The 11,618-nt window shown below is 42.1% G+C and overlaps 1 protein-coding gene across 1 annotated transcript; it reads right to left on the bottom strand.

Annotated features, from left to right (window-relative positions):
* Nucleotides 1-6,167: 6,167 nt before the first annotated feature.
* On the bottom strand, nt 6,168-7,839 carry LOC123106079 (transcription factor bHLH81; the record flags this gene model as incomplete). The annotated part of the gene is given in 6 exon segments (XM_044528283.1): nt 6,168-6,212; nt 6,294-6,429; nt 6,509-6,785; nt 6,885-7,012; nt 7,082-7,191; nt 7,346-7,839. Coding segments are annotated over 4 exon segments (552 nt in total). The 5' UTR covers nt 7,004-7,012; nt 7,082-7,191; nt 7,346-7,839.
* Nucleotides 7,840-11,618: the final 3,779 nt, after the last annotated feature.

Consider the following 11,618-nt stretch of genomic DNA (forward strand, 5'->3'; position numbering starts at 1 on the left):
GACGGCCACCTGGCGCCCACGTGGACGGGCCTTTAGTCGCGGTTCTTAAGCAACCGCGACTAAAGGGGGGGGGCCTTTAGTCGCGCCCGTTCGGTCGCGGTTGCGCAACCGCGACTAATGGCAGTTGCGAACCGCGACCAAAGGCCCTTTTTCCACCAGTGGGGCAAGGTCGGGTCAGGCTTTTTTGGGCCGGGTCGGGTCGGGCTGTCCGGGCCGGGCTGCCCATGGCCAGGACTAGGTAGCAGGGATGGATTTTGTGGCCCATGTTTACATGTGGCCCACTTGATGGGTGTGGCCTACTTGTTTACATGTGGCCCACTTGTTGGATGCACAACCAACTTTAAAATGTCAAATTGTTCTAAATGAACAAAAGTTTAAAATGTCAAGTCGAGAAATATGTGAGCCCTGTTAACTAGGAGTAGGAAAATTTCTCCATTTTCTTCAAACACCATTCAACTCCCAAAATTTATGTTTTTTCAAGATTTACCAACCAAGATGAAAACATGCTTCATGATAGTTAGTACTAGTAACAAAAGTTCTCCATCTTTATACTACTAACATATAGTACCCCAATCAATATCCAAAATGTAACTAGTTCTATTATGATAACATGATGTCTGTTTGCATGCCAAACTTAGTTGCTTAATTTCCTGTGTCATGGTCTAAATCTCATATAGACGATCGTTTATACCATCTTTCGGAGATGCTCTCACTCTGGAGTATGACCTAAGGTGGAGTCTTGATCAGATAAGCACTTGAGCTAGATCCCGACTATGCCATACTAGGCCCGCTAGACTGAATGTATGCAAATTACAATTTCAATCAAATAAAAATAAGAAAAATACAATTATTCACTGAATTTAATTCCTACGGAGGCATGCAAACAAGCAATTGCGGGACTAGAAAGCCAAATTAGAAATTTGTCTTAATTACTTCACCAAATTCCTTTCCTAACTTAGGACATGTTTGGGACTGCCCTGCTCTCCCTAAAATTCAGCCCCGCTCTAAGAAGGCAAGCCAAACGGGACAACTCCACGATGTCTCGCTGTACAAAAAAAAACCTAGAATATATAGTACAACTCCCATGATGCTCTTCGGGGGTGCTAAGAAAACTTCAGTTTGAAAAGTCCTCTTTGAGTTGGGGGAAAGGTACCCACAACTGCCATTGGTAAGTGAATATCCCTTCATTTCATCTCTCCACGTCATGCAGCCCCCAATAGACTTTTACCACTAAAGATTTCCATTCTTTTACCTGGAGCAAGATGGAAGCCAAACATGATAAAGTGCTCTATGGTGGAGATGCAACTCCTAGGTGGAACCGCTCCAAAGTGGATTTGATGAAGTGAAGCTGATTTTGATGGAGTGAAGCCATGCCAAACATGCCCTTAATTAACACTACCCACTTTACATGTATTGTTGATTAATTTCCGTTGATTGTTTATCCGAGGAAATGCACATCTAGAAAATGGGGTGTAGAGACCACATGTAGGATCACATCAGTCACCTTCGGTGAGATAAAACACACAATGTGTCTAGGTTCAGACCCTGGTATGTCCTGCCATTTAATCTTTGTTGCAACGTCAAGAACAACGTACGTCAAACCGAGCAAAATGATCCATCGGTGTTTATTGCAACGTGATTACGAGTGATGCTATAGGTACGATATATCCAATACGATTTCAGTACGACGTTGCATAGCAACCTTTGATGTATCGCGCAAAAGCAAGGGGTGTCCGCTATCATATGGGAATCGTAAGTTCAAGTGTCCTACTCAGACTACCTTACTTTCGTACCGATAAAGAGCTGAATCGGCTATCCTCCACTTTGGGCAGGTTCTGATCACTTACTATAACTAGATGACCAGTTGTGCCAAATGGCGCAAAGACCTATTTAAAACCATGTTCGTGTTGAAAATATTTGCATTTTTCAGTAACCGTATATTTGAGTACATTTGGTAAGAACTTATACCCCTATATAAAAGAAAATTAAATACAAATATTTTATTAAGGTAATAATGCCACAAATTAGATCATCGGTAGGTCAAGATAGTTGAGTCTACAATTAAGAATTCCGAGTAGCTGTAAACTTGCATTAAAAAAAAAGTAAACACAAGTGACACAATAAAATGTACTTAATACATGAACTCGTGAACATTGTGTCCAGGAGAAGTTAATAGAAATAGTAGTCAACTACATCATATAATTTGGTTCTATACTCTTTTGTGTATATATCCTGAATGCTACCCATTTGTGATCAACTCTTTGTCCTTCGAATCAAATGGCACAACTACTGCCCCTTGTGGAAAAAGAAAGGACTCTATAATACTCATAAATGTAAAAGGAAAACATCATGTAATGCATCTCAACCTGCGCAAAGCAATGTAAAAACCATACATGCTATCTACATACTCTCATTGTCTGGCAAAACATAAGTAGCCGAGGGACCCTGTACAAAAGAATTGACAATTCACAAAAAGAAGCATGCCATCAGCTGTCTAGACAACCATAAAACAATAAGTGGCAAAAGCTCCATCAGAATTAGCATTTGCCATCCAGTTTATGAGCTAAAGTTAGAGCATACCAGTCGATGAAACATATTAAGCATCAGCTATAAAACAAACTCTATTTTCCTAATAAGACAACATAGATATGAAATGGGCAAACTCTATTTTGCCATCCAGTTTATGAGCTAAAGTGGAAAGCTATGGTCACTGAATTTTAGGCACTTTTTTTAGCAAACACAGTAGGGTAAAAACCCTACTGTAACTCTATTTTTTAGGCACTTCACCGTATAAACAATGGCCATAATACATGTTTATGGCTGACACCTCACGAGCAGCAAGCTTCAGTTTTACACTATTTAGGAATGCATACAAGCAAGTCCTGACAATTGAGATTTTCAATCCGGGACCAATCAGATATATGCCGACAGCTAGAATTCTAATTGGAGTCATTCCCACCAGAACGCGCTTTGTATACTAAATAATAAGATGGATTGTTTTGGGTTTATAGCCGCCATAATCAAGGCTCTAAACCTGGTACTATTTGCATGATAATGGGGTGCTTTCACACATCAGCATAAAACCAAAGAGTCATTCTTATCCTGTAATAGAGATACTATTCTTTTCACAAGCTCTTATTTTTCTACCCATACTAAGTTGTGCCCCTGTTTAGTGCTGACACTACAAACTTTAGTTTACGTGGGTGTATGGACAATATATAAAACATGAACCTGGTGAAAAAATACAAGGGATTACCTGAATACATGATGCTACAGTACATATATTTTTCTAACTGGAAAATAAGCCTATTACTTCCTGCTCACAGATTTTAGTTCATTTCTAAACTCTGCATTATATTGAGACAAGCACACTACATCTATATTCTGCTATAACACAGATTATTGTTACCTTACTATGGAAGCAGCTAGAATTATTTTGTGGTGATAAAACTATGGAAGCACGTTGGCAATACAATTATAAAATATACTATCTTCAAGGAAATCTGCACTTGTAGCCCTGTTTGATAGCAAAGTACTTTCTATGTATTTTGAGAATAACACAGTTTTTGAGATTAACACAGTTTTAATTACAGTGAGCTGTTTGGCTACCACTAAAAACTGTGGTTTAAATTACAGTATTAAAAACAGTGATCTTAATACTGTAGTACTTGCAAAATTATCATTTTTTCTCTGTATTAAAAAAGAACTGCATAACTCGTTTTTTAAAACTGAGCACACTGAAAAACAATCCACGGGTGTATTCATGTGCCTCTCGACACACATTTCCTGCTAGCTCTCGATGGTGACACGGAAGAAGGCCAAGACGGTCCCGTGGTGCCCGCGACGACAACACATAAGACGGCCTGGCGTTCCAGGCCATATGAAGCAGCAGCTCAACCTAGTTCAACTCCTCCGATTACTGTGCAAGCTAGCTTTGTGTATGGCCATTTAATGCATATAGCCGTTCAGTTTGCAACGGCCAGCGAGCAGGGTACACGCGTGTCTGCGACTGTTAACAAATGGCCAGCTCTCGTCGCCGCTCCACCTTCGGCACTCCGGGAATAAAAAAATAAAGTGGATATTCATTTTTATGGATGTTAGCAAATAAAAAATGAAACCAACTGGGAATAGAAAACTTAAAAGGGCAGTAAGTAACAACAGAAACGGAGATAGAGAGAGATAAATGCATTAATCCAGCTATAAGTAGTAGGATAGAAATGAAAAACCCATTGTTGGAAAACAGAAATTCGACCTCAGAGATTGTCTAAGTTGTGACATCGTTTGTTAGCGGCAGATCAGTATTATGTTTTTCTTTTTTGCATAATGGTAGGTTAGTATCTTGTCCCGATATTATATAATAACATCTAGTTTGTATCAGTCATAATTTTCACATGAACAAACTGCTATAAAGATTAGTCAAGCCTAAACTCTAGATCCCCGCAAAAAATGGAAGTCTAAACTCTAGATTAGACCTAAACTGATATAGTAGTAGTAATCCTTCACCATTTAATGTATGGATCACACTAATACAAATCATAGAAAAACTTAGTCTTGTATCATAGATCTGACGATAGAAGATAGCCATTCCACTAATGAAGCGAATAACTACATTTAGTAGTAAGATTGAGCTTCTGGACATTTAGACAATCCTAACCTGGGTTTCTTAGTAAAGAAATGGCTGAAGACCAAACACGTCATCGTGTTACCCTTCCTCCTTGTTCGATTCATCACTTCCTACTTCAGAAAAGAAACAGAGTAACATAGTTCAATAATAGCACACTGTTTCAGAACATATTATACCACAGAAATATAGACAAAGCTGTGCATGCATGGAAGAAGAAATCGAGTGAAGGAGGAGGAGCTCACAATGAGCTTTGGCCCATCGATCTGGACATGCCAACGCCAAATATAAATAGGGGCATTGCCTGCTCTGCTTCCTTCCCCCACCCACTTATTTGCGTGACACTCTTCCGCGACACCCTCTACTCACACCACTCTTCCGGAGGTTGCCCTTCGCTTTGCCTCCCTGACCACAACCTGAAGAGAGGAGATGCAGATTTGAGAATACTTCAAGAAACAAACCCGAGTCACAAATGAGTTGGGAGATACAGTAACAATAGGTTTAGTACGTCCAAAGGAGAAAAAGGGGGGTTGCATACTTTAGAATCACATTGCAGTTCTCCACTAATGCCACTGCCTATGGATGATTTTCACCAAATGCTTGCCTGGCAGGTTCTTCATATCCAATTGCCCAATTTGTACATGGTGCGCCAGTACTGTCAAATGATCAGGAAGTATGTGGAGGTCAAGTTTGTTCTATCTACCAGCAAGCATCTAATAATAAACATGCAGATGGAAATATAATTACCAGATAGCTACTACCCTTCAGACAAACCTCCACAGCCAGCAAAAATATCAAGGGTTGCAAGACAGTTCTCTAGTGTTGCGTTCTGTTTGTCTGAACCAGCTTGCTCATCGTCACAAATCTACTTGCCTTCATTCTTTTTTGCAGCATGCGCCTTCCTTGTCAAGGTCATGAGCTTAACATTTGTCGGTAGCTGGTTAAAAGAAAAGACATGCTCAGTCAACTACCTGAAGCAGTTTCTCACAAAATAAATGCAAAACTGGAGAAATCAAAAGATGAATGTTGGCAATAACTAACCTGCTTAAGAGCTCCAGCATCAGGATCATATAAATGTTCACAGTAAAAGGCATGCTCAACCACTACCGGAAGATTTGAATTTGGAATGTCATTCTTTGCTATAACCTCACATTTCCCCTCAACCATCACAAACTGGCACACTTATTATATTTTCACTGTAGTATACCTGGATCAAACAACAAAGAAATATTAAATACCAAATGCACAAACCAAAAGGTTATTGGGAATCATAGTAGTATGACAGTAATGATGTGGATCAACAATAATGAAGTGAATAGTAGGCCCTGGACAAATAAGGCAAAGTGACAAACCTCTCTGATGAAATATCATCTGCCCTGTATAACCTTCTTGCACTGACTATGGTTGATTCTGGATTAGCTTTCTTTGATCTAGAAGAAGCTTTGATACTCTGCAGATGCCAGATGGCACCCAACTTTATGGTGACAGAATTGAAAGTGTGCATCAATTCAACTGATTTAGTTACCTTGTCCATATTGGGCACGAGGTCTTGCAGCCTCCTTAGCCTCTTGCTATTCCTTGCTCTTCTTTCCTAAACAACATAAGAAAGAAAAATATTCAGTACAAACATGTCGCACCAAGACAAACACCAACAATGTTGTAGGAAATTAACTAATCCTCTCAGCGATGCTTCGTGGGTGAGTGGCGCAGCCACGCTTGGTGCAGACTGTGTAGGCGATGAAGTATTGCTGCAGCTGCAGATAGTCGTCCATGCCGGACATGTCTAAAGACGTGGTTGACATGCCAAACTGAATTTGGTCCAAGGTTAGAACTGTAGCATTAAACAATTGACGGGGAGCAGAGTGCGGATGGATGTGAAGTGTATACATGTGAAGCTTGTCCTACTTGGGATTCGATTTTGCTGAGGCTGGTGACCATGCCATCGTCGCTGTCGATGAGCACCTTCGCTTTTTTGCTTCCGGGCGTGAAGAACATGATGTTGGAGTTGGTGTCACCCGAGGAGATCATGGAGAAGCTCCTGGAGAGGTCGCTGGAGCCGTTGTTGACGGTGATGCTCTCACCGACGGCCGACGGCATCAGCACGGGCATGGCCATCCCCATCTCCGTGTGGGATAATGTTCTGCTGCCTCGAGTAGCTCCATAGCTGCAAATTAAGTGAGAGATCTCCAGGTCAGTGAATTTTGAATTTATCTAGAAAGCTAACAGTATTGGGGGATAAAAGAAATAACAGAAAGTATTATACTTCATAGTCACATAAGCCATACCATGAAAGAACATGAGTAGTACCTGTATTGGGGGATCAAAGAAATAACAGAAAGTATTATACTTCGTAGTCACATAAGCCATACCATGAAAGAACATGAGTAGTACCTGACTTTGTTGAATTGGGAGAAATCATGTTAAAGTATGATTCCGTTTAAACCAGCAATATCTCTTCACCTGATTAGAAGAGACTAAATAGTAAATCCCCTTGACATGTGACGTCTCACGCTTGACCTCCTTACTGCCATAACATTTATCCTCCGAATCCCCATCCCACCATAGACAAGCTGCACACACCCACAAAAAATATTAAAATCGCTTTATCCTCATTGGGGTCGTAATCAAATATTGTAAATACATATAGACAATAAATAAGAACCCTATTGGGGTTACAAAGAGGATTAATCATAGGCGGGGAAAGGAAGTGAAATTAGTACTCACCTCATACATGAGGAAGGGAAGCTGGAAAAATACACAATTTGACATAACAAAATAGCACCAGCTGCAATATAGGACCTCCAGGAAAATAAACCTTGCCTCTCTGCATTTTGGATCTAGCTAAAAATGGCAAATTTTAGAAATGCTAAATGTTAGGAACCACTATGTGATTCAGAAGAAATTATTTTATGTACCAGTTCTCACACTGTCTATCAATCTCCTGATATGCTCAATGAATAGCAGAGAAAAATAACTGCACAACCCTGCTTGTCAACTTAGGTCTCTTTACCTCGGCCGGCTCCTGACATTGTTGTCTTTCCCAGCTTTAGCCTTCTTTTGCCATAACAGTAGTAAAATCCTATATGGCCAACGAAATCAAAAGACCCTTTACTAATATACTAAACTCAACAAAATCAAAAGACCCTTTGCTAATCTACTGAACTCAATTAAATCAAAAGAACAAAATAACTGTCGGGGTTCCCTATGGAGGTTCATAAAGGACATGGCCCAGTCAAGGCTTGTGCAGTGAGGCAAAACTAAAAAAATGCACATATGCAAGAATATATGCAAACCTAAAAAAATGTGTGCAAGAAAATTAAGAGAACTATAGGGAGAAACACGAACCTGGGAGGGTGCTCGACTAAGATGGGCTCCTGTGCTGTCACTTGCAGCCATTGTCGTCCCCCTGCTGCGGACGCGGGGACGGTGCCGATGTGCATGCTAAAGAAGGTCACGACCCTATGGCAGCCATCTCGTCAGGGTCATTCTCCTTATCCCATATTTGCCTACTTGCTCCCTGCCTGCTCCACCAAGCGGACAAACCCAATCCTATGGGGAACAAGAAAACATGAATAGATCAAACTAACTGGCAGCAAACAAACTGATTTTCTTTTGAATTAATTTCAATACAATCAGAAAATGGCAATGATAAGAGGAGACAGAGACACTCATTGGAGAGCAGCGAGGAAGTGGCAACGGTGGAGGAGAGAAAAACAAGCCGAGGCGGGAGGAGGTAGCCAAAACTGCCCTTGACGAGGACGCTCAGGCCATCTTCTCACACGCCTTCATCGCCGCCCCGCATCTCCACCTGCTCCAGGGTGGCTCCCAGGCCGTCGCCGTCGCCGCCGCTGGTCCCCGTGCCACCTCCTCTTCATTTTTTCTTCCAGCGGCGGCGCACCCGTGGCTTCTTGGTGGTGAGGGCTCACGGATTGCGGAGGAAAAGAGGAGGCGGCGGATTGGGGAGGAGAAGAGGAGGCGGCGGATTTGGGAGAAGGAGAGGATAGGGATTGAGGGAGAAGAGGAGGCAGGGGATTGGGGATGAGATGAGGCTCTCTGTAGGCTAGGATTTTCACCGTGTTCGTTTTCTGGAGCGACGGGACCTCAGATACCCACCTTCTCAAACAAGCAACCCCACATACACCCGGGCCCAATGGTCATCGGGGTGGACTGCTAGCCGGAAGTGGAAAAAAACTAACGGCGGGGCTGCTGCCAGCAGCCAAAACACTGCTACAGTAAAAAGATCGCACGGCCAACGAGCTTCGCGCGCGCGGAGGCCTCAGGTTGGCGGGTAGCCTAGCAGGCTTTATATGTTAGACAAGGTCCTATGAGTAGGGTTTTCAAGATGATCATTTCTTTGTAAAGGGCCCCGTCATTCAGATTGAGAAACGTGGGTTATGTACGTATACTATACCAGTATACATAGTATATATATTTCTGATGTAATTCCCTGTACATATACCGTTTTGAGCATGCATGCGTACAAATTAGTTCGATCCGGCCGGAAGAAGATGACCACAGTCACCCCATATCCTGAAGGTGACGTTTCCTCTTTCCAGGCCGGCGCGGCGAGATGGGGCTGCTCCGGCACGTCCGCCTTTCACCCCTCTGGCGTCGATCGTGGTGACCCTGCCTGCCGGGGAAGCCAACAAAACCCGAGTGTTCACGGGCGGCGCATCCTTACAAATCACCCGTACCAGCCAGCCAGCTGCTGCCTTTCCATCGCTCTGACCCTGACCGGGATCGGCACCGACCTGCACCATCCACTTGCATTCTACAATTGCAACGTGAATTGCTGGGTGGATCCACCGGGCCGGCGCCAACCGTATCATGCATGCATGTTGCTTGATTCACTGCCATTTTCGTGTCCCATCACTATACATACACATAAATGCATGCATGCATGTGACGCGCTTTCACTCTACTGTTGCACGATAAGACGTCTCTTGATGGAATTTCATTAGGAAAGAAGAAAGACGTACTACGTATTGTTTGCCGTACGTTGTAGTACTTGATAATGATATGCACAGGGAAGGCTCGACATGCATGCATTCATGCATGTCCTTTCTTCCTCCTTGGACCGTGACATATATGCATGTCTTGGACGAACCCGATCGATCAGCCTCCTCCTCCATTATTTGTTCAATTCAGCCGTACGTACCCCCCTGCTGTGCACGGCAAGTGACGCGACCCGCACGCGGCAAATACTGTAGGTTTCATCGGGCGTACAGCGCCTGCACCGTCTGTTAGCACATGGATGCATGCATATGAACGGATGCAGCGCTAGGGATTAGCTGGTTATTCACTGTCAGCCAGGTGCTGAGGTCTAGCTGGACATGCTGCACCTTTTCTCTGTTTTACTACAGCAATGTACCAAATGTAAAGGTGGAATAACCACAGTATATTTCGCTTAAACATCTCCTCCTAAACTGGCTGATTAACCTGTCAGGCCCAAGTGGCACCGGTTACTAGTGACTAGAATCACATGTGGCCCGCCTATGTCTCAAATATGCACGAGTGTGTGTACTCACTCATTTCTCAGCCTGCTCAGCTGCCCAAACGACTTCTTCCGTCGTGAATTGTACTGTATATTTGAAACAACACATCCGTGCAATTGCCGTTAAATAGATGACCGTACCATGGCACGGGCACCCGTACATGTACAGTGCACGTTAGTGCCGCTCAAGCCTCAACTAGCAACTACTTCCTCCGTCCCTAAATATGAGTCTTTCATAAATTTCTACATAGACTACATACCTGCAAAAAAAATGTATATAGATATATTTTAGAGTGTAGATTCACTCATTTTGATTCGTATATAGTTTATATTAGAATATCTAAAAAGACTTGTATTTAAAAATGGAGGAAGTATTAAATAAGAGAATGGGGTAAAGAGCCATCCACGTTGGGTGATTACATGTTACATGAGCAGCAACCCCACACGTCCACCCACCAAGCTAGGCTATACTAATCTCTCCCGCTAGCCCACCATCCACTACACATGTGGCCCGTCTATGATACTAGTAGAGTGCCCGTGTGTTGCTACGGGCTTATGAAAATAATACCATCTTGTAATCTTCAAAATTATGTCCATGACCATATTATAACCTAATAAAAGGAAGGACGAAAATACCCCATATTGCAATGTTCAATATCTTTTTTCATTTGTCAGTGAGGTATAACCAAAATAATCATTCTATACATGCAAGATAGTACCAAAAAAATCTACTTCTCAGGAGCATGCATGCTTTGAGCCTTGAAGGATATATTTGTTCTTGTACTTCATTGCATGAAATGTATTCAGTATATTGGCATATAAGCATGCTTTGCACCTGTAGTTTGGATCTACCCACCTGTTCCACTGTCTGAAGAATGGTATATATAGACTCCACTGGAGAGAATACATTATGCAATTCCCCCGTGTCAATGTTAAATAATCATGTGAAAGGAAAGAGAATAAAAGTAAAAGTGAGTCTAATGACAGAAATGAGTAAGAAAATGAAAAGTTGAAAATAAAGGATCTTAGGGCATCTCCAATGCTGTCCACTAAAACGAACAAACTATTATGTGGTCATATTTATGTTTTGGTAGCATGCAGGTGGACGAATTCGGAATATCAATATAAATATGGATCAACATGATGAAAGCATATCACGGGAGTAGTGACAGTTGCGCCTCTTGTTCTCTTATTTCATCTTTTTGCATTTTTATTAGCCTTTGAATACACCAGTGTTTGCAGATAAACCTTCTATGTGTGATTGGCGGCTACATTAATATTTTGTCAAGAGATGGCTACCTAGATTTGTTTGCTGAACCATTGCTCGATGCCCACTATTCAATAAAAAGACTGAATTATCCACTTCGAATTAATCTTTCAAATTGACCAGGAAGAAGAGATAGTATATACTCTATATCTCTGGAAATGTAAGAGAAGTACTTGCTTGACAATGAAGGAAGACTTGCTAGTTTTTGTAAAACCTTTTCAACCCCGACATCACTG

The sequence above is a fragment of the Triticum aestivum genome, chromosome 5A (assembly GCF_018294505.1).
Source record: "Triticum aestivum cultivar Chinese Spring chromosome 5A, IWGSC CS RefSeq v2.1, whole genome shotgun sequence".
Taxonomy (NCBI): Eukaryota; Viridiplantae; Streptophyta; class Magnoliopsida; order Poales; family Poaceae; genus Triticum; species Triticum aestivum.